At 44.2% G+C, this 24,321-nt stretch overlaps 1 protein-coding gene across 6 annotated transcripts in view; it reads right to left on the bottom strand.

Annotated features, from left to right (window-relative positions):
* DNM1L (dynamin 1 like) overlaps positions 1-24,321 on the bottom strand; it is a 473,848-nt gene that overhangs the window by 302,114 nt on the left and 147,413 nt on the right. For all 6 annotated transcript variants that reach the window (XM_069228228.1, XM_069228229.1, XM_069228230.1 and 3 more), the window contains 2 exons: positions 16,535-16,581; positions 15,190-15,261 (listed from right to left, as the gene is read on the bottom strand). In XM_069228228.1, the coding sequence (XP_069084329.1) occupies positions 15,190-15,261; positions 16,535-16,581 (119 nt within the window). The remainder of the gene's footprint in view (positions 1-15,189; positions 15,262-16,534; positions 16,582-24,321) is intronic.

The following is a 24,321-nucleotide window of genomic DNA, read 5'->3' as shown; positions in this document are numbered from 1 at the left end:
TTAGAATGTCCATACAGGATGGAAGCTGTAGATATCTAAACTGACTTCAGGAGCCAAATCGCCAGGTTGAGCATACTGGGATTGGGATGTCTGATTTTACCTTTGTTTTGAGTCAATAAGCCAGGTTTGTTTGGAAGCTTGTGATGTGGTACTACAGATAGATCCAATAGTGTTATGTACCAGTGTTGACGTGCCCACGTGCGAGCTATGACTATCATAGGAATGAAATGTGACGAAAAAAGGAATTAGTGGGAGAGGGGGAAAGCATAAGTAATTATCCCTGACCTATTGATTCACAGAGCATTGCCCTTGGATTGAGGTTGTGGGTACATGGATGCGAAGTTTGTGCATTTTGCATTTTCGATTGTTGCGAAAAGGTCTATATTTGGTGTTCCCCACATATGAAAGTATTGTTGATTTACTTGGGGGTGCATCTCCCAATCATGTATATATTGCTTCGTCCTGCTTTAGAGGTCCACTAGTTGGTTGTGTATCCCTGGGATATACTCTGCTAATAGGTGAATGTGATTGTGAATTGCCCACTTCCAAATTGTTTGTGCTAGAAGGTTCAATTGAGATGAGCGTGTTCCCCCTTGTTTCTGAAGATAATACATTGTTGTCATGTTGTCTATCCTTATTAACACTGTTTTGCTTGTGATCTGTGGCTGGAGTGCTTTGAGTGCTAAGAACACTGCCAGCAATTCCATGTGGTTTATGTGGTAAGTCAGCAGTACCGAGTCCCATTCTCCCTGTATCATAAGATTACTGAGATGGGTTCTCCAACCGGTCATTGATACATCTGTGGTGATTATAGTCTGTGGCACAGGGTCCTGAAATGGCTGCCCTTTTGATAAGTTGGTGTGATTCCACCATTGCAAAGAGTTGCAAGTCTGGGGGTCCAACAACAGCAGATCGTGAAGTTGACCCCATGCCTGAGACCTTTGTTGTGAAAGACACTGTTGCAGGGGTCTCATGTTTCAACGTGCATTGGGTACTATTGCTATGCACGATGCCATAATTCCCAACAGTTTCATGATAAATTTTACTGTGTAAGTTTGATTGTATTGTACCTGTGATATGAGATTGTGGAAAGTTTTAATTATTTGTGGGTTTGGGTACGCTAATCCTGATTTAGGGTTCAGAATTTCTCCCAGATACGGCTGTATTTTTGCTGGAGATGAGGTTTTTGGTAATTGATTGTGAACCCTAGACTGTGTAGGGTATCAATTGTGTATGGTGTTGAGAGGTTTGAATGCTACTGGCTTTTATGAGGCAGTCGTCCAGATAGGGAAAGACATGTAGATGTTGCTTTCTGAGGTATGCTGCAACCACTGCGAGGCATTTGGAGAATACCTTTGGTGCCGTTGTTACTCCAAAAGGTGGCACTTTGAACTGGGAATGTTTGCCTGCTATTACAAATCTTAGGTATTTGTGAGGTGCTGGATGCATGGGAATGTGGAAGTAAGCAATCTTTAGATCTAATGCGGTCATGTAATACTGTTTTTGTAATAGGGGAATGACATCCTGAAGGGTAACCATGTGGAAATGCTCTGAAAGGATGTACTGATTGAGAGGTCTGAGATCTAGAATTGGTCTGAGAGTACCATCCTTTTTTGGTATAAGGAATATACTCATTTCCCTTGTTGAGCTATAGGTTCCACTTCTATTGCCCCTTGAGTATAAGTGATTACATTTCTTCTTTTAATAGAATGAGATGCTCTTGATTTAACTTGTGTGAGTGAGGTGGAATGTTTGGTGGAGTGGAAGTGAGTTCTAGACATTAACCATTTTGGATAATTGACAGAACCCACTGATCTGTAGTCATGTTTTGCCATTGTGGATAGCAATTTACCAGTCTTCCTCCCACAGGAGATGTGTGCTCTGTGGGGATGGTGAGAAAGTCACTGCTTGTTTGATTGTGAGGAACCTCTGGATGCGGAAGGTTTCCCTCTACCTCTACTGATAGATCCTATAGAGGGGCCTCTAAATGATCCCTAGGGTAGAATAGTGAGGATTGTTTTTGATGGGTGGAAGGCGTTTCCGTGGCCTAAGGTTTGAAACCCCCTCTAAATTGTGGCCTATGAAAATAACCTTGGTGGATGTGGTATACAAAGCCCCCATGGCCATAGCTGTTTCTGAATCTTTTTTGAGTTTGTCTATCACGGTGTCAAATTTAGGGCCAAATAAATGCTGCTTATCTAACAGCATGTTTAAAACTGCATGTTCTATCTCATGTTTAAAATCTGAACATCTCAACCAGGCAAGTCTCCTAATAAGCACACTGGTGTTAACTGATCTAGCTGCCATATCAGCTGCATCCATAGCAGATCTAATAACATTGTTAGATATTGCTTGCCCTTCATTAACTATTTGTTGTCCTCTCTTTTGGTGTTCTGGAGGGAGGTATTTTAATAGCTCTTCCATTTCGTCCCAGTGTGCTCTGTCATATCTAGCTAGTAGAGCTTGTGATTTGGCTATCCTCCAGTGATTAGCAGCTTGTGAGGCCACCCTTTTCCCAGATGCATCTATTTTTCAGCTTTCCTTATCAGGAGGAGGGGCATCTCTCATGGATTGACTGGCTGTTGGCCCTTTTTCTCGCTGCACCAACTACAACTGAATCAGGAGGAAGTTGAGGTCTTATAAACACAGGGTGTGAGAGTGCTGGTTTATATTTCTTGTCCACGCTAGGAGTGATAATCCTAGCTTCAACAGGCTCTTGAAAGATATCAGAAGCATGCCTAAGCATCCCTGGGAGCATAGGAAGACATTCATATTGTTTGTGTGTTGATGCTAATGTGTCAAACAGAAAATCCTGCTCTATTTAGTCAGTGTGCATTTGCACATTATGGTATGCTGCAGCTCTAGCCACTACTTCATTATATGCTGTAGTGTCCTCTGGTGATAAGGGTCTGGCAGGATATAACGGAGGTCATTCGGTAATATGGGATATGAGTCATAAGTATCCCATGGCTCTGTGTCCAGCTTATCACTAAAATTATCCCCATGTAGTGAAATTAACGAAGTATGTGGTGATAATTGTGCCTCATATGTGGGTGATAGCAGTGGAGGTGGTGTTGAAGGAGGGATGGGAGAGTGTGGTGGAGAGGGCTGTTTCTGCATTGAAGCCTCTCCCTGTTGTTTCTGCTTAAAGCCTTCTTTGATGGAGGAGCATCTTTTGAAGGGTCTCTAAAAGTCAGTTTCCTTTTAAAGGACACTGGAGGGGAGGCAATTATTCTTTCTGGGTCCTTCTGAATAAGTATTTTACTTTGTTTGGCGTCCATCACCTTTAGAATAGGTTAAATGTCTATGGACTCCAGTGTAGAAGTAGTTTCTTCACTACCCCTAGGTTTCGATTTCAAAATCTTTTGTTGCGGTCAAACCGAAAGTATCGGCTCCGGAGGTGGTGTAATCCTTTTCGGCTCGGAAGATGGTGCTGTCCTTTTCGGCTCCGAAGTTGTTTTTTTGGATTTTGGGCTCGATTCTGAAATTGGTTTAGTCGAAGCAGAGTGCACCTTGGTCTTAAATCTCGGTGCCAAACCCGAAGGTTGGTCATTCAAGCTTTGTTTTCGAATCCGACCGTGGCCTGAAGGCAGTGGAGGATCGACGACCAGTGCTGGAGTCTTTTTAATAACTGGTGTGATGTGGCAGTTGTACTCACGTACTGCGCAGCAGGCACGTAGTGGCTGTTATCATCAGAATGTTCTTCGGAGTCTTGAACGGAAAAGACTGCCCCGTCCTGAACCTCCTCTTGGGCATGTTCTTCACCAAAGATGTCTGGTGTGTCTTCTGTTGGTTTCGACGCCATCATGAGGCGACAAGCTCTACGGTCCCAACCAGTCTTCTTAGATCGAAAAGATCTACAGGCGTCGCAATTGCCTTCTTGATGGTCTGGAGATAGACAAAGATTACACACTGAGTGCTGATCAGTGTACAGAAATTTCACGTGATACTGAGAACAGAATAGAAACGGAGTTTGTTCCATCAGACTCACATGGAAGAAGGTCCCTAAAGGACGCTGCCCTTGTAAGGGTGAGAAAAAACGACCCCGACGGTCTAAATCGGATCGAGTATAGCTGGAAACACGATCGAAAACAATACCGATGATATTACAGCAAGATTTGAATACGTTTTGAATTTCTGAATCAAGATTCACTGGATCGAGAGAAAACACGTCCGAACCCGTTAGAAAGCAATCTAACAGAGGACTCGATGCCCATGTGCACCATCACCGAGAGGAGGAGTCACAATCTTGTGGCTGGAAAAAACTTCTTAGAAGAAAAACAACTTGCAACACTCAAAGCCCAACACTAGATGGCGGAATATGCAAAGCATGTGTATCTGCAGCTACACATGCCATAAAACATACATATATACATATATATATATATATATATATACATATATATATATACATACACATATACATATATACATATATACATATATATACATATATATACATATATATACATATACATATATATACATATACATATATATACATATACATATATATACACATATACATATATATACATATACATATACATATACATATATATATACATATATATATATATACATATACATATACATATACATATATATATATATGTATGTCACTTACCCAGTGTACATCTGTTCATGGCATGAGACGCTGCAGAGTCACATGCTGTGCATATCCCGCCATCTAGTGTTGGGCTCTGAGTGTTACAAGTTGTTTTTCTTCGAAGAAGTCTTTTCGAGTCACGAGATCGAGGGACTCCTCCCATTTTGGCTCCATTGCGCATGGGCGTCGACTCCATCTTAGATTGTTTTCCCCGCAGATGGTGAGGTAGGAGTTGTGTATATAGTAATAGTGCCCATGCAATGGAGTAAGTATATATGTACATAGTGTGATTAAAAAGTGATATATTTACAAATTTATAAATGTACAAGTTTATTTTTATCAACTTATAACGGCTACAGGCTCCCGGGGAGGTGGGAGGGCGCATGTGAATCTGCAGCGTCTCATGCCACGAACAGATGTACACTGGGTAAGTGACATTTTCTGTTCAATGGCATGTGTAGCTGCAGATAACTGCTTACTAGTCTATGCACAGCATGTGTATCTCCCCAAAAGCGGTGGCTTAGCCTGTAGGAGTTGAAGTTGTTTGAAATAATGTTTGTAGTACTGCCTGTCCTACTGTGGCTTGTTGTGTTGTTAACACATCCACACAGTAATGTTTAGTGAATGTATGAGGCACAGACCATGTGGTTGCCTTACAGATTTCTGTCATTGGTATATTCCCTAGAAAGGCCATTGTGGCACCTTTCATTCTAGTGGAGTATGCCTTTGGTGTAATAGGTAGTTCTCTTTTTGCTTTAACATAACAGGTTTGAATACACTTGACTATCCATCTAGCAATGCCTTGTTTAGATATTGGATTACCTGCATGAGGTTTTTGGAAAGCTACAAACAATTGTTTTGTTTTGCGAAATTGTTTGGTTCTATCAATGTAATACATTAGTGCTCTTTTTATGTCTAATGTATGTAATGCTCTTTCAGCTACAGAGTCTGGTTGTGGAAAAAAACACTGGGAGTTCCACTGTTTGGTTTAAGTGGAACGGTGAAGTAACTTTTGGCAAAAATTTTGGCTTTGTGCGTAAAACCACTTTATGCTTGTGTATTTGCATAAAGGGTTCTTGTATGGTAAAAGCTTGTATTTCACTTACTCTCCTAAGAGATGTGATAGCTATTAGGAAGGCTACTTTCCATGTTAAGTATTGTATCTCACAAGAGTGCATGGGTTCAAATCGTGGACCCATGAGTCGTGTTAATACAATATTGAGGTTCCACGAAGGAACTGGTGGTTTTCTTGGGGGAATGATCCTTTTAACCCCCTCCATAAAAGCTTTTATAACAGGGATTCTAAATAACTAAGTTGAATGTGTAGTTTGCAGATAGGCAGAAATTGCTGTGAGATGTATTTTAATGGACGAAAAAGCTAACTTAGACTTTTGCAAGTGAAGTAAGTAGCTTACAATGTTTGTCGTGGAGGAGTGTAATGGTTGTATTTGATTATTATGACAGTAATAAACAAATCGTTTCCATTTATTTGCGTAGCAATGTCTTGTAGTAGGTTTCCTAGCTTGTTTGATGACCTCCATACATTCTTGTTTAAGGTCTAGATGTCCAAATTCTAAGACTTCAGGAGCCAGATTGCTAGACTGAGCGATGCTGGATTCGGGTGTCTGATCTGTTGTCTGTGTTGAGTTAACAGATCTGGTCTGTTTGGTAACTTGCTAGGAGGCACTACTGACAGATCTAGTAGTGTTGTATACCACGGTTGACATGCCCAAGTTGGTGCTACTAGTATTAGTTTGAGTTTGTTTTGACTCAATTTGTTTACTAGATACGGAAGGAGTGGGAGAGGGGGAAAAGCGTAAGCAAATATCCCTGACCAACTCATCCATAACGCATTGCCCTTGGAGTGAGGCTGTGGGTACCTGGATGCGAAGTTTTGGCATTTTGCGTTTTCTTTTGTTGCGAATAGGTCTATTTGCGGTGTTCCCCAGTTTTGGAAGTAGGTTTGTAGTATCTGGGGATGAATTTCCCATTCGTGGATCTGTTGGTGATCTCGACTGAGATTGTCAGCTAACTGGTTCTGAATTCCTGGTATGTATTGTGCTATTAGGCGAATGTGATTGCGAATCGCCCAATGCCAAATCTTTTGTGCTAAGAGACACAACTGTGATGAGTGTGTGCCTCCCTGTTTGTTTAAGTAATACATTGTTGTCATGTTGTCTGTTTTGACAAGAATGTGTTTGTGGGCTTTTAGAGGTTGAAATGCTTTCAATGCTAGAAACACTGCTAGCAGTTCTAGTTGATTTATATGAAGTTGTTTTTGCTGAGTGTTCCATTGTCCATGGATGCTGTGTTGGTTGAGGTGTGCTCCCCACCATACCATGGATGCATCTGTTGTGATCATGTATTGAGGCACTGGGTCTTGGAAGGGCCGCCCTTGGTTTAAATTGATAGGATTCCACCATTGAAGCGAGGTGTGTGTTTGGCGGTCTATCAACACAAGATCCTGAAGTTGACCCTGTGCTTGTGTCCATTGTGTCGCTAGGCACTGTTGTAAGGGCCGCATGTGCAATCTTGCGTTTGGGACAATGGCTATGCATGAAGACATCATGTTTAGAAGTTTCATCACTAATTTTACTTGATATTGTTGGTTTGGGTGCATGCTTTGTATTACATTTTGGAATGCTTGTACCCTTTGTGGACTTGGAGTGGCAATCCCTTTTTTTGTGTTGATTGTAGCTCCCAAGTATTGTTCCATTTGACACGGTTGTAAGTAGTTTATTGAGAACCCTAGTTTGAGAAGGGTTTCTATGACGTATTTTGTGTGTAGAAGACACTTTTTTTTGAGTGTTGGTTTTTATTAACCAATCGTCTAGATACGGGAATACGTGTATGTGCTGTCTTCTGATATGGGCTGCTACTACTGCAAGGCATTTTGTAAATACCCTTGGTGCTGTTGTTATCCCGAATGGAAACACTTTGAATTGCTAATGTACTCCTTGGATTACAAACCTTAAGTATTTCCTGTGTGAAGGATGTATGGGTATATGGAAGTACGCATCCTTGAGATCTAATGTTGACATGTAGTCTTGTTGTTTGAGCAAGGGGATTACGTCTTGAAGTGTCACCATGTAAAAGTGATCTGATTTGATGTAAATGTTTAATGTTCTGAGATCTCAGATGGGTCTCAGAGTTTTGTCCTTTTTGGGTATTAGAAAATACAGGGAATAAACACCTGTTCCTTTCTGATGGTTGGGTACCAGTTCTATTGCGTCTTTTTGTAACAACGCTTGGACTTCTAGTTGTAATAGATCCAAGTGCTGTTTGGAAATGTTGTGTGTTCTTGGAGGCACATTTGGTGGTAATTGTAGGAATTCTATGCAATAACCATGTTGGATAATGGCTAGGACCCACGAGTCTTATTTCCTCCCAGTTTTGGTAAAAATCTGTGAGTCTTCCCCCCACTGGTGTTATGTGTTGGGTATTTGTGACACTGAAGTCACTGTTTAGTTTGAGGGGTCTTTGGAACTTTCCTCTAGTTTTAGGGAACTGTCCACCTCTGTATTGTCCCCGAAAGCCTCCTCTTTGATACTGACCCTGGTATATGGGTCTGGTTTGTGAGGTTGAGGGTTCTGTGCTTTGGGCCCGAAACCCCCCTCTAAATTGTGTCTTCCTAAATGTGCCTCTGCTCTGTGGGGAGTAGAGAGCGCCCATGGCCTTGGCCGTATCAGTGTCCTTCTTCAGCTTCTCTATAGCTGTGTCCACCTCCGGCCCAAAAAACTGCTGTCCATTAAAAGGCATATTAAGCACAGCCTGTTGGATCTCGGGCTTAAACCCGGAGGTGCATAGCCATGCGTGTCTCCGAATAGTGACCGCTGTATTCACAGTTCTTGCGGCTGTGTCCGCTGCATCCATTGCCGATCGTATCTGGTTGTTAGAGATACTTTGGCCCTCTTCCACCACTTGTTGTGCACGCTTTTGAAACTCCTTGGGCAGATGTTCTATAAAGTGCTGCATTTTATCCCAATGAGCTCTGTCATATCTTGACAATAAAGCCTGGGAATTGGCAATGCGCCATTGATTGGCCGCTTGTGCTGCAACTCTTTTCCCTGCTGCATCAAACTTTCGACTTTCTTTGTTGGTGGTGGTGCATCTCCAGAGGTGTGTGAATTTGCCCTTTTACGTGCTGCGCCTACTACTACTACTACTACTGAGTGAGGTGTCATTTGTTGTGTGATGTACACAGGGTCTGTAGGGGGAGGCTTGTACTTTTTCTCCACCCTAGGTGTGATGGCTCTGCCTTTGACGGGTTCTTGAAATACTTGTTTCGCGTGTTTCAACATCCCTGGTAACATTGGGAGACTTTGGTACTGACTGTGTGTCGACGACAAAGTATTAAATAAAAAGTCATCCTCAATGGGTTCTGCGTGCAGTGCCACATTGTGAAAAGCTGCTGCTCTGGACACCACTTGTGTGTAGGCAGTACTGTCTTCAGGTGGTGATGGTCTTGCTGGCTAGCAGTCTAGACTATTATCTGATACTGGCGCATCATATAGATCCCATGCATCTGGGTCATCATGGCTGATCCCTGTGTGCGTTGGTGATTGCATCATAGGGGGGGTTGCAATTGGTGACAGTTGCGGTGAGTGGTGTGGTGAAGAGTGAGGTGGAGTTACTGCTTTTGCCACTTTTGCTTGTGGTTGTTTTTCTTTGTCTTGGAAAGCAAGTTTCCTTTTCATCTTTATAGGAGGGAGAGTTCTTATTTTCCCAGTTTCCTTTTGAATATGGAGCCTTCTTTGTGTATAATCTGGCTCCCCTGCTTCTAGCTCTTGTCCAAGTCTATGGCCTTGTAGTTGTTCTGAAAGGCCTTGTTCTTCGGAGTAGGAGTTTGTTTTCGGCTCCGAAGCTGGGTGTTTCGGTACCTAAACTTTTTCTACAGTCTTTTTCGGCTCCGAATCCACTTTTTTCGGTTTTGGTGTACCGATCTCTCGGTACCGACTTATCTCGGAGCTGGTATCTCTGTGTCGAGTCTGGTCGGAGCCAGGTTCTTGGTGTCGAGTATGCTCTGTGCCGGGATCTCGACCGGAGTCGGATGACTTAGACACGTGTGTGCCCTTTTTCGGTGCCGATGGATGGTCACTGATTTTACGGGTTAATCCATGGCCTGCCGGCGGTGGCGTCCCCTGGGCCTTCATGATTTTGGTGTGAGATTTGGCCGGGGTTGGTTTAATCACGGTTTTCGGCGGCTGCTCATTTTCGGGCTCGTCCGAGTCAGCGATGGAGAAAGTCTCCTCTTCCTCGACGTCGTGGTGTCCTGACGGCACCAATGCCATTTGAAGCCTTCGTGCTCTCCGGTCCCGTAGCGTTTTCTTCGACCGAAACGCCCGACAGGCCTCGCAGGTATCCTCTTTGTGTTCAGGGGACAAACACAAATTACAGAACAGATGTTGATCTGTGTAAGGATACTTGTTGTGGCATTCGGGGCAGAAGCGGAATGGGGTCCGTTCCATTAGCCTTGAAGACGCACGCAGTCGGGCCGACCAGGCCCCGCCGGGGGATAGAAGCCCCGAAGGGCTACCGGAGCTCTTCTTGATTCGGTGTCGATCTGCGTTAACTAACCAGATACCGAACGCAAACAATACCGTCAAATTTTTCCGAGATTTAACTAACTTTCCGAACCGAAACACGGAGCGAAGAGGAACATGTCCGAACCCGATGGCGGAAAGAAAACAATCTAAGATGGAGTCGACGCCCATGCGCAATGGAGCCAAAATGGGAGGAGTTCCTCGATCTCGTGACTCAAAAAGACTTCTTTGAAGAAAAACAACTTGTAACACTCCGAGCCCAACACTAGATGGCGGGATATGCACAGCATGTGTATCTGCAGCTACACATGCCATTGAACATATTATATATATACACACATCCATACACATACATACATATATACATACACATTTCAAAGATGAGAGAGGGCAGAAACCTTGACATTCCTGTGTATTGTAACAAGTCAGGTGCTGATGGTTTGACACAGATACCCAATACCTTTCACCTGGCCTGTAGCTGCCTAAGCAGAACCACTCCCACTCAATCACCTTCCTCCAAGATGATACCACTGCAATGTGACAAAGCATGTTGACAACAAACAAGAGTTCAATTTGTCCTCGAGGCCCTTCACAGGGACTCTACATTCTGCAGCTGCTGGTCTAGCACGGCTGTGGTTTCAGACTTTAGAGCAATCCTAAAATAGAAACCCAGATTAGTGATTAAGGGCTACTAAGAATATAAAGGCCTGTTGAATTTCCCACTCTAGCAAGGCAAGCGCCAAGCTTCTGCCAGCGGTGCTTGGCCAGCTTGTGGGAGTCGACCGACCATGTCCACTAAAAAAATGAAATGAAGAGGATCTAGAAATACCCAGTTTTTTCAATTTCTTTCCCCTCAAGGTCACAGGAGGAAGAGGACAAAGACCCTTGATATGCCAAATATGACTCATGAAATCCCTGTCAGGGACCTACTTGGTATTGACTGCAACTACTAAAAATGTCGAAGGGAAGGTTTCTTCAACAGAAGTTGGTCTGTTGGAATTAGTGTACAGTGGTTAGCCAGCCACCAAAGTGGGAGGAAGGGTTGGAAAATGTATTATGAGGTTGGAGGGCGCAGTCAAAGATCAATGTGAGGCCCTAGTAGAGCAGAACAGTCCAAAAAATGCAAACAAGCATCAGTCACCTGAAACATGACCTGAAGGTGGTTGATCATACTGCCAGAACCACAAACCTCAGGCTTCCTGGCACATCACAATTGCTTGAATCTGAGGACATCAAAACATTGATGTTGCAGTTCTCATCAACCGAAACGCTGGGGATCCTATGAAATTAGAGAGCCATAAGGTGCTTCGCCTTCCAAGAAGAGAAATAGAAAGGAAAAAGCTCTGTGTCAGGGCTGTTAGGTGAACTGGCGTTGTCAAAGAGGTTTGTTTTTGAAGGTTAAAGAGTCAACCATTGTACAGACTTGCAATTCCAATCTAATAAACCAGGACCGCCAACAATAAAAAGTTTGAACCTCAAAGAACAAAATAAACTTACTAGCAACAGGGCATAAAGCTTCATTAGAGTACCGAGCTAAATGCCACAAACTGAGCAACTAAATGTAGAATCTCAAGGCAATACTGCATTAAGTCTTCACAGGATTCTTTATCGTTCTAGTGCAGAGGACATGCACATATTGTCCTTCCACTGCAGGCACCAGAAGGATTTTCTATTTTGTGAAAAATCTGTAACCTGAGACTGCTGAAAGTGAAAGGCTCTTGCTGCTTTCAAGCTAACCAGTACCACTAGAAATTACTGTATGAAGGAAACACCCATGCCCCCCCAGACTTGGCGAAGTATGGCCGAGAAAACGGCATCTTCAGTCTTTCTGTAACATTCCCTTCCTCTCCCCAAAGAACGGCATTTGGAAGCTTACCCCCAATCTGCCCATCTATGGCAAACAAAAGCCAATCATAAGCCATTTTAAGTACAATTTAAAAAAGGGAGAGACAGATAGCGGGGGTGTAGAGCTGCCCAGTTCTGGCATCAGACTGTAACCCCTACAGTCTTTCTGGTGCCTATGTGGAGTTTAGGGGTGGAGAGGGGTTGCCCGTGATCTGTGCTCCTGGAGAAACAGCCTACTTGACACCAGGGTTTATTAATAAAATAAATAAATAGAATTAAACCAGACTGCATCCCTACTCCTAAAGCCCAAAAGTTTTTCCTCCCCCTCTGACCCCACAGAGGGCAGTTTGAGGATTCTCACCCCCCCCAATCTGTCTTTTAGCTGTGCTCAGAAAGCCCACTAGACAGCATGGGTAAGCATAGAAAAAAACAAGATCTCAGGTGTGGATCAATTCATCCTGGCATGTGGCCAATCCACCCCATCCCTATAGCTCAGTCTTTCTGCCAGCTCGGGGGCATATTATGGGGAGGGTCACTCGATGTCAAGGATCTCAAGAACTTCCGGCCTATCTCCCTGCTCCCCTTCCCAGCAAAAGTAATTGAGAAGGCTGTCAACAGCCAACTAACCCGCTTCCTCGAGGAGAACCGCACCCTGGACATTTCCCAATCCGGATTCTGCAGCACCAAAACCGCCTTCATCACCGCCACCGACGACATCAGAACCATACTGGACAGGAGTGAAACCGCAGCCCTCATCCTCCTGGACCTCTCGGCCACGTTCGACACAGTCTGCCACCACACCCTACGCTCACGCCTCAGAAATGCTGGAATCCGCTACAGAGCCCTGGACTGGGTCATCTCATTTCTCACTGGCAGAACCCAGCGAGGCCGCCTCCCGCCATTCCGCTTAGAGGCAACCGAAATCATCTGCGGCGTACCCCAGGGTTCGTCCCTCAGCCCGACCCTCTTCAACGTCTACATGGCCCCGCTCACTAACATCACCTCATCCCACAACCTCAACATCATCTCATACCTGACGACACCCAGCTGATGCTCTCCCTCACCAAGGACTCTGCCAAGAGCTACCTCCATGAAGGAATGAAGGCCAGTCCTGAATGGATGAAGAGCAGTTGCCTCAAACTCAATTCCGACAAGGCGTAAGTCCTCATCTTCAGCTCTACCCCTCCGTGTGGGATGACTCCTGGTGTCCTGCCACTCTCGGAATGACTCCCACTCCCACCGACCACGCACGCAACCTAGGATTCATTTTGGACCCCCTCGCTATCCATGACCCAGCAAGTCAACGCCATCTCCTCATCCTGCTTCAACGCCCTCCGCATGCTCTGAAAGATCTACAAATGGATACCCACCGAAACCAGAAGAACAGTCACCGAAGCCCTCGTAAGCAGCAAGCTGGACTACGGCAACGCCCTCTACGCAGGAACCACTGCCAAACTCCAGAAGAGGCTGGAACGCATCCTGAACGCCTCCGCACGCTTCATCCTCGACATCCCCCGCCACTGCCACATCACAGACCACCTGAAAAACCTGCACTAGCTCCCAGTCAACGAGAATCTCCTTCAAACTCCTGACCCGCGCTCACAAAGCACTGCAGAACACCGGACCAGAATACCTCAACAGAGGACTCTCCTTCTACACCTCAACCCTGCATCTCCGCTCCGCTGACCTCGCAACCATCACACGCGTCCGCAGAACTACAACTGTCGGTAGATCATTCGCGCACCTTGCCGCCAAAACGTGGAACACTCTTCCCACCCACCTGCGCCAGACCAAAGACCTCTTTACCTTCAGGCAGGAAACTTCTCAAGACCTGGCTGTTCCAGAAGTAGCAGCACCTCCCCCTCTCCTCTCCCCTCCCCTCCGCTCCTCAGCGCCTGCAGACCCTCACAGGTGAGTAGTGCGCTTTACAAATTCCTGATTGATTGAAGGATAGTACATTTTCCCTTTAATTGAGGTAGGGCCCAGCCCATTATGGAATTGGCCCATACTGCCTACCTCTAAAACCCTAACAGAATTTCCAAATCCCCCACAAAAAAGCCCTACATTCCTTCTGTTGCCCCCGACCTCCCCCCCTCAACCTCGACTTGAATACTATAGCCATGACAACAGCAAGCAATAAAATTTAATTAGGCATAATTTTGACATAATAGTCAGCAGTCAGTTAACCCTCACCATTGTCCCTCCCCAAGGTGACATAAAAAGAGAGTCAGGAGCACCGGGACGGGGGCTATAGAGCAATGCTGGAACAGGCAAGCCCCACATCCCATTCTATTTCTCACATTTTGTCCTAAAGATCTAGTGGGCATCCTCAGTGACCTTCACATGCCCCCTTGGACTGGCACCTCAATCTATCAACACAGTGGGGCTGAAACTCACCAGCTTACCAGAGGAAAAAAGTGAGAAAAGGAATGGAGAGTGATGCTGGACTATCTTTTCTGGAGAGTATTTCTGCCGCCAGGGGAATGCAGAATGGGGGCTTTCCCCCCTCTGCCAGTCCATATTCAAAATTACATCCAAAGAAATGCCAAATTCTACTCACTTACTATGGGTGGTGATTGTTGTACTCGTTAGCCAGGAACCAGCCAAACCTATCAAGCCTCACCATTTATGTAAGCTAGAATTGTTCAAAGTGCAGCTAACAGTAGACACTATTGGAATTAGAATGTTTAGGTTTTCTTTATCTTTTATTAATTGTTCCTAAAACAATCAATAATGGATTGATGTGATTCTGTCTGCAACGTTTACTGGAATAATTATTGACTTTCCACAACAAACTGCTGCTCCAATGAAGGAAAATACTGCTAAAGCATGAGCTGAATAACTGGCCTGTCCTTTCCACAAAATGTAAGTAAGTTTGATGCACAATTTGGTCCTCTTTTGTCCCATGATCCTAAGTAAGCCCGACAATGGTACGCTCTGGAGGGTGGGGCGGCTGTCATGATGAAACTAACTCCACAGCTGCCTGTGAAATACTAGTTTCATCCCACTGCATTTTTTGCGCTAAAACCACCAGCATATCTGAATACAGTGTCATCCTTTGTGTAAATCATCACCTGCTTACCACGCTATAAACTACGTGTACTTCTAATAGTGGTCTTCAGTCTATTTCTAAGGAAACGCAGGCTTAAATTCATCCCAACCTCTGTACCCGCAAATACATGGAATTCTCACCTTGTTATTTCCCGATATCCTTTCTGTTTCACTTTCGATTTCTTGCCTGATTTCATCAAAATCAGCGTAGATCTAAAGCAGAAAAACACAAAGCAAAAAACTGACAAGCTCAAAGAAGGCTTACAGGACAATACCAAAAGAACAATGACTGTGTGAGTATCCAAGCATCTTACAACCATAAAGCAGACAAGCCCTTATGCAACAAGCACTGACAAAGCCAACGGGTTTAAGCTTTTGGATCCTATCGGCTTTGCAGCATCTCTGAAGCTGTGTAAGATGGCTTAAAAAAAAAAAAAAAGGTGCTATGATACAGACGCATCATTTTGTTGACATGCAAAAGCCTACAAAATAAAATAAGCACCTTGTTATTGTTTTTATTTACCTTTTTAGATCCGTAATTAAATAAAAAAATAAGTAGCGCAAAGCATTTTTTCTTGATGCACAAGGAGCTACACAAACGGCACAGGTGAGTGCAATAGCTACAAATATGTGAGTAGTGAAAAGTAACAAGACGCGTGAGGGTTTGGAGTAAGCAACATAGAGGGTGCGATTTGGGGACCGCGACATGGATGTAAAGGGGAAGCCAGCAGGTAGTAAACCAACGTGAAGTGAGTGGGGAAGAGACACAGATGAGAAAGCAATGCGGGAGAGTGAAGTACATGAGTAAAGGCAACATGGAGAAGCACAAGGGTGACAAATCACAACAGAGTGCGGCCAGAGAAGTAGAGGGAGACAGACTGAAAACACACGCAATCTCATGAAATGCTAAACACAAAAGAAAAAAGTAGTGCTTGAAAAGCAAGCAGTGGAAGGACACAACTTATGCGTGCATGCTCTAGTCCAGTGGTTCCCAACATTTTGCCTTCTGTGGACCCCTATTTTATCATTACTGGAACCCGGGACCCCTACTGAATCTTTATTGGAATCCAGGGACCCCACGCCCCCCAACAGTAAGTCATTGCTGAAAGTTGGGAACCTGATCTGGTAACATTAATTTTCTAAGCAGTCGCAGACCCCCAAGGACCACAGGTTGGGAACCACTAGGCACATACTAAATGTTGATTAACAAGTTGATGAGCGTGAAAAGTCAACGAACGGCAAGCAGTAGGCAGGCTCCAAGCCCACTCTAAGCTGACAGTATGTCTTTTTGCCAATAGATAGCTTACGCTGTCTGGTCCGTAACACCTAAAAAGTCTGGTGTAAAAGGAAAGCTAGGATGGAGTACCGTAAACACTGTGGCTAACAAAGATGCACTATTATAGTGCCTAAACCAAATTATTGGCCAATATGGTCTGCAAGACTGTGTTTAAGTGTTAAGTACAAATTTGCTACAGAGCAGACTCACCTTGTTTTTGGTGTGGAGGAATTTACCCCATTCTTCAGCTTCAACCCCTGAAAATGTATTAAGACGGTGTAAGACAAAAAATAAACTACCATGAATAATATTTTTCAGAAAGGCAACAGTGGGTACAATTCAAATCAAGTTATTGACCTTAAAATCGGGCCAAAGGTCTAAATGAATCAAGGGGTCACACAATGAAATAAGTTCAGATGGTAGAAAGAGATTAACTCCCAGGAAGGCACGCTATGCAGGACGATTAATGTGCTGACGGCCACTTCCTCAGCGTGTCATCACCTGACTAAACTCAACTAGTTAAAGAGAACGTGCGTCACGCCAGGGCCTTTCGTACACATATCCTGGGAGCCTAGCACCCTATGAAACATCCAGTCTTGGAACTATCTTATTCATTGGCCTAGTGTGTGGTTATAAATGTGACCAATTGTGCCCGACCTGCTTGGATGAACGCATGTTCTGGAAGTAAAGCAAGTTATGTTCACGCTTATATCATAACTGATATTTGAGCTCTTACCACTGAAAGTGACAACCTGCCTTAATTTGTAAGTTGTATTTTCCCTTTTCCCAGCTTCCTTCCTCTAGTTACAAGCACTCCCTATCCGACTACATGAAGAATCACACTTATTTCTTCATCTGAATCTGGGTATGACTTGATAACGTTCGACATTTTTTGTGCCGCAAAAGATGATATTCATTGTACATTGATATCTAGCACGCATGCATTATGCAAGGTTATGGGAGACCGGACCGGACAAAAAAAACCAATGAGAACAATATAGATAAAAGCGCGAAAGGAAGGGGTGCCAAACATATAAGGAGGCTCAGACCCCCGAGGCATCCTGTTATTTAGAGGAGCTTGATGACAGAGACTGAAAGCTGTGGTCGCGTGTAGCTCAGTTTGCCTCTTGGGGCCGAGCCTTTCATTCCGACAGCGGCTGTGTTGTGGGAGGTTTAACTCTTCTTGTCCACAGTGTGCTTGGGTGAGAAGCGTGCTCCCACAGCAGCGTGTTAGTGCACATTACCACCAACAGGGCCTAGGCCAGCAATCCATTTAATGATGCCAAAAGCACTTATGTGACTACCAATCTGTGTGTGTGTGTGTTGGGGGGGTGGGGGGGGGAGGGGGGGGGGGGGCGGGGACGACTTTGCAGAGATGCCACAGAAGCTCTGTGCGGAATCTGACATTTTCCAATGGATGCAAGGATGAGGGACTAGGACCCTCCTGCCTCTCCAGCCCCGCTGAGCCCTGCACCCCTTGGAGCCGGTGTTCGCGAAGCCATTCTCCCTCTCCTCGCCCTGCTACGGGGCGGCGGTTACTGGGCAGCGCACCGTGCAGTCATCTCTTTCGGACCATAACACTGACATGTCTGAAGTGACCCGTATTTCTTAGCTCTTTCTTACATTATTATGCAACTCTTTTTCCTGCTATGTTACGAATATACCTGTGGGCGCCATAACCGACATCTCCACTTCTAGCGTTGATTAACCGGGGCGTAGGTGTGCTTAGTCCATTACCTTTATCCACTCATATCAAACAGCAAGAAAAAGGGAAAAAATGGGTGAGGAGGCTAAACTTTCTTATGAGCAAAAGTAGAGCATGAACTTCAAAGCCATCAGTAAGAATGAGCATTCACTGACAGAGCGTAGAGGAGACAAATGGCTGCCAAGGGATTGGTGGTATTTACGTTAAAAACCTGGTCACCCAAGTTAAAGCTTTATTTCACATTGTAAGTAGGAAACTATACCATAAAAAAAAAAAAAAAAAAAAAAAAAAGAAGAGGTGGATCATACGTAGGCGGGACTAAGCAACCAGGCTTGAGTCAATAGAGCTGCAAGCCTTAGGGATGGAGCAACATCTAGCGCAGCACAGAAAATAGAAACCACTTAGGAGGCAGAACAGAAAAAACAATAAAGATTTAATGGCGTGATCAGACCAAAATAACATTTCATCCACTCACACTGCTCCTTTGGAAGCTTTTCTTGAAGGTCCAATGCCAAGTTCTCCTTACATTGTGTCAGTCCAATCGTGCGGAGCATTGGCTGCTGCATCCCTTTCGTCCCAAGACAGTGCACCTGATATTGTGCTTTTAAGCTCTACATCTCCAGCCAAATTAAATCCCAGTTGCCATTGATAGCCCAAAACCTGTAGACTTTGTTGCGATCATTGGGGAGGGAGGTGGTGGTGGTGGTGGTGGTGGGGGGGGTTGGGGAGGTTCTGGGAATGAGGGGAGGGGGTTCCACGACCCCCTAACACCTTCATCGTAACAGTCCACTTTGAAATGGAATCCTCTGGTGTCCCTGAATGTTCAAAAATGGTGCCGTTTGTCATAATCTTGGAGTTGGGATTACCTTTCTACCAGATCTCTGCTGTTTTATAAATTATGAAGAAGGTGTGTCCACACCTGTGATTAATTTGTAAATAAAAACGTGCCGGTGCCCAAAGCCCTCCTCTTAAACATGAGCTGCTGCAATTAAACGTGCGAGCGCAGAATACCGAGGCAACGTAATCATATCGCCATCTCGGGAGCCTTTAATCCATTTACAGACACTCCCTGTCCCTTCAGCTCACTCTTGCAGCTTTCTCCCTTTGTGACGCCTTTTCGGTTTTCTCTTCCTCGTCTTTCCCATATGTGTCTTCTGCTTGCAGTAAATGCTTGAGGCAGAAAAATAACCGCCAGCCCTCAAAACTAAGCACTGGCCCATAGATTCTTTCAGGCGTAATTTATGGAGAGCAATGTAGTGATTGCCAACATTAAGCTCTGAAGAACTGACTGGGTGCACAGCTCAGCACTACTTGGCTCAGACAAGTGAAAATTCCCCTTTAAAATCACAATTCCCCCCAAAAAGCACGATGTTTGCATTACAAGTGAACTGCATTTACTTGGGAGACTATGGCTTTTAATGGACAGATTCAGCTGAAGAACTAAATATGTGATTCCTCCCAATAGTCTTTTCATTGAGGTAAGCTTCAAAATTATTTCTAATTTCGGCTGGAGTCACCAACCAGCACCTTTATTCACGAAAACCCAGCCCTCAGGTTATGCAAAAAAAAAAAAAAAAAAATTTGTAGTCAAACAATGCAAATGGTAAGTGCCTATATATATTTTTTTTTAAAACAAACAGAGAACCAGATTAAACGTTATAACCTGGAAAGAAACACACTCAAAGGATACTGCACTACATAAATAAACGTTACTACAAGCGAAGCCAACAGATCTTAGCAGCAAAATATACTGGCGTGGCCAATGCTTTTTTTGCTGGATAGGGGAAGGCATGGGAAGCCATGAACTAACGGGGTGCAAACCAGGGAAAGTAAAAGGAGAGCAAGGAGTGGTCAGGGGCAAAAAAGGCAAAAGCAGCAAACAGGCAAGAAACCAAGGAAACACATGAACTCCCATAAACAGCTCAAAGGAAAAAAGTAGGTTCCCCGTCAGCAAGCAAAATCAGTATTAGGGGACATAAGTTGTTCAATCAAAATACTGAGATATAAATGACCCTTGTGGGACAAATATAAATAAAAAAGAGGAGGGAAGTCAACAAATCAAGAGGACACAATTCAGACGAACAAAACCATCCAATCATGTGCAAGGGACCGATTTGTTGGCCATCTTAAGGAAGGAGGTCTCACCTCCCACCCACCCAGCCAGCCAGGCAAGTGAAGGGCAGTAAGCTTCAAAGAATTCACCGCCCCTGATAGCCATCTGCGCTGCCTCCCCAGCAGGGAAAACAGCCCTCCACCTGCCCTCAGCACATTTGCTTGTGGACAGACGGGAAATTAGGTATGCAGGACTGGGCACAGCCCTACAAAAGGGGGTTCTGGGTAACAAAAGATTACTTGTCCCACCAGATATGGCCACTACAGGGGCGGATTAGATGGCAGAGCTTGCTGCCCACTAGTCTCCACACCCCTACTTCACCTAAATCCAGATCTGAGATTCTGATACCAGAACCTCAGATCTGATCAACCAACTTCAAAGGACCAGGAGGAGCTCTGCATCACTGACAACAGCACTCTGCTCACTGCAACAAGAAAAAAGGAGGGCTACACTGTCACTGAGACAATGGACTGGGAACTGCGTGATCAACTCTCGTCCTTGGCTGAAACTCGACACTCCGAGAAGAGGGACCCCTGTGGAAGCCATAAGCACCTTCAGTCTCCCTTGGACTAGTGCCTTTAGCCCCCTGCAAACTGCAGGTAAAAATACCAGCAGAATCCGAATCTTCACCGGCTATCGGCCCTGCTGTGGGGTGGTTCAGTGTCTTCTGGGAGTTGTAGTCTAGCCTGCCTTCAACTCTCAGGCTGCTACACCACTCCCTCTGACCCCAGGAATTTCCTAAAGGATTTCTGCACCCTTACCGCTGCAAGGCTTGTTGGTTGCGAGTCCAGTAACTAACCCCTTCACTTAACGCTGCATGTGCAGGGCACATCGTGCAACCTACATGCAACATCTGCAAACAAGCCCCAACTGAGATTGTGCATCCCTTTGTTAGCGATGTTGTGTAAGCGGTAAAACCAGTACCAGCGTGAGTCCCATTCTGCAGCACAAAGAGCCAAGACAACTCTGTACCCGGACCCCATGGATCAGGAAGAAGAGAACAGACTGCTGTGCCTAGTCCCAGGACTTGTACAACCTTTAACCTGCAAGGCTTTCCCTCAGCTCGACCTCCAAGAGGTCGTTTGTCACCAGTTGCTTCCTGCCATTGACTCCAATGCGAGTCCCGTTCAGCACCACTGAGTGTCAGGGCAACTCTGCTAGGGGCCAGGTAAAACTGTACTTACTGTCATGAACTGGACTAGGGACTGCACAGCCTTAACTAAAAAAGGGTTCCAACCAACTTTCTGAGTACATTTTTGCAACCAGTGATATTTCTCCCGTAGACTTCAATGCAACATTTAAATGTAAGTTCTGCTGTGATTTAACATTGCGTCTGAAATCTATAACTCTGGTTATATTTATCCAATTCTCTTTGTTTTCGTGTGTCTAAATTCATATAAAATATGCTGTATTTTTATAAACAGGTGCCATATTTCTTTCAAGTTGTGTCAATTACTTATCATCCATGTTTGCGCTGTGAAGTGATTAACACATGTTCCTCCAAGTAAAGCCTGACTGCTTTGCCACACTAGCAAGATCGAGCTAAGGGTTTACTAGTGTGAATCCAAGGACCATCTCTGGAGTATTGTGAGAGAATTACATGGTGAGGACACCACATAATACCCATCTTTCCTACACCTACTAGGGTAATCTGTGAGATTACATGTAACCAAATACCGGACTACATCCTGTAACTCAGTGTGATAACAATCCACTGTTTGAGGCCAACTGGCTTTAACAAATGGTTTTCATAACAATACACCAGGCATACTAACTTTGTCATGATGTCTCATAATAAAGTGATCATACGCAACGTATCTGGCATAACTTTTCAGTGCACACCAATCAAGCCAATAGGGGTAATCATTGGCTTGTCACCATAGCTAACTCAGGCTTACTGTGTTGAGTGTAAGCATTCGCACAAAGTAACCATCAGATATATAATTACAGATGGTAAGGCAAAATACTATCTCTCCTAAATGGGCTTAGCAAGGATTCTCACTCACAGTGCACATCTCTTGTACCCACAGTTTGTCTGAAGGAGTAACAAACACCAAAATCCTTGCCTTCTTTGGTAACCCGAGAGATACAATTTAATCTAATACCTGTGGGCTTTAATAGAGAATAGTAAAAATTCACCGTTAAATACCTCTCGACTTTAAGATATGCTTTTCACACAAAAAAAAACCCATCAGGCTTACTGTCTTTTTTTGTAACAGTTCATAATTAACAGATCAGACCTATAGCAATGATCATTGGCTTACTACCATAACCAACTCAGCCCTGTTGTATTGATTACAAGCTTTTTCACAAGGTAAAAAGTGCAATACCGGCACTCTTTTTAGCTGAAACAGACGGCACAATAAAAAACAACATGTGGGTGGTGCCTAACCCCCTCTCCAAGTAGTACTACAAATGCTCTTTTTGTTGATCATGCCTGGTCAGGAAGTAGCGGTACTGTCAAAACAGTTTCAACAAACACTGGAAAACCCAATCGGTCTGGCAAATCAGTCTAGCCTTTTACATAGCTACAGTACTTCAAGTAGATGTCCAACGCTGGTATATGCTGATGAATAAATATTACAACTTTCAATTAATGACTTTATTACTACGGGACACTTGTGAAAACAACCTCATATATATGGGTACTAGCAGTCGCTGGTTAAGTGAAGTGCCTTCAACCATATTGTTAGCAACTTGTGTTTTGAGTGTCATCATAGTTATGTCCCAATAAAATGCCCACTGGCTCATGCTATGGGCTGTGATAGGAAGAAGCAAAATACAAACAAATAAATACAAATATTTGGTGATGGATACTTTTATTCACATAATACATAAATGTTGGACTTGTCTCCCTCTGCCTGGTCATCCCCAGACTTTTTGGTTTCACCCCTCCTGTCTTCTGAACCAGTTTTTGCTGACTTTATGACTGTGCACTTTACAGCGGCTAATCAAGGCTGAAGCCCTTGTGCTCTGTCCTTTAAACATGGAGGAAATTGGCTTACATCCAACTGCTACATTGAACTTACTTTTAAGTCCTTAGTTAAGTGGTACCACAGGTATCTAGAGCCTGTAAATTAAAAGCTACATGGGGGGCCTGCAGCACTTATTATTCCACCCATTTAAGGAGCCCTTTAAAACATGTCTCAGGCTTGTCATTACAGCTTGTATGTGCAGTTTTAAACTATTTTGACCTGGCAAAAGAAAGCTTTTGCCAGACCTAAACCTACATTTTTAATACAAGTTACCCCTTGGATAGGCCCTAAACCACCCATAAGGCAGGGGGTAGTGTATTTAAAAAGTCTGAAATGTACTTTTAAGTTTTATATGCCCTGGTAGTGAAAAACTCCTAAATCTGTTTTTCACTGTTGTAAGGCCTACCTCTCCCATAGGATAACACTGGATTACCTTATTACTATATTTAATAGCAGTTTTTGTTTGGAAGGGGATAGGAATATCTTGTTTGGTGTATGAGGTTTTGTAACTTAAAATTTTCTATAACTGTAAAGTCAGATTTTAAGGGACAATTCAGAAAGAACAAGTTACTTACCTTCGGTAACGCTTTTTCTGGTGTATACACTAGCTACCTGTGGATTCCTCACTTTATGAATTCTCCCAATGCGCCAGCATTCAACGGAAAATCTTCTTCCCAGCTATCCACGTCGACGTCACAATTGCACGGCTCCACACGCAACTCCGTCTGACTTCACCCTGGCAATAAGAGGTCCTCACTGGCATGCTGACGTCAGTTTCACCCCTTTTTTACGTGCCTTTGAGGAAAACAGGTGAAAACTGACCTCACAATAGCTCAAATAAATACAAACATATAACCATACTGATGTAACATAAGTACAACAATTATTTATATAGAAATTAATCAAAACATATATACACTTGTAATACAAAAGTCTTGGTATGACCAGACAGGCAATGGGGAGGTGGGTGGGACTGTGAGGGCTCCACAGGTAGCTAGTGTATCCACCAGAAAAGGCATTACTGAAGGTAAGTAACTTGTTCTTCTGATGGATAGAACTACCTGTGGATTCCTCACGTTCTGAAAAGAGTCCCAAAGCAGTACCGCACTCGGAGGTGGGTGCCTGACTAGTCACACCAAAAAATCCTGCAACACGGAATGTGCAAAATGGCCATCCCTTTTGACATCCGAATCCAAGCAATAGT

The sequence above is a fragment of the Pleurodeles waltl genome, chromosome 4_1 (genome assembly GCF_031143425.1).
Source record: "Pleurodeles waltl isolate 20211129_DDA chromosome 4_1, aPleWal1.hap1.20221129, whole genome shotgun sequence".
NCBI classification, from domain to species: Eukaryota; Metazoa; Chordata; class Amphibia; order Caudata; family Salamandridae; genus Pleurodeles; species Pleurodeles waltl.
This window is presented reverse-complemented; position numbering and strand designations above follow the sequence as displayed.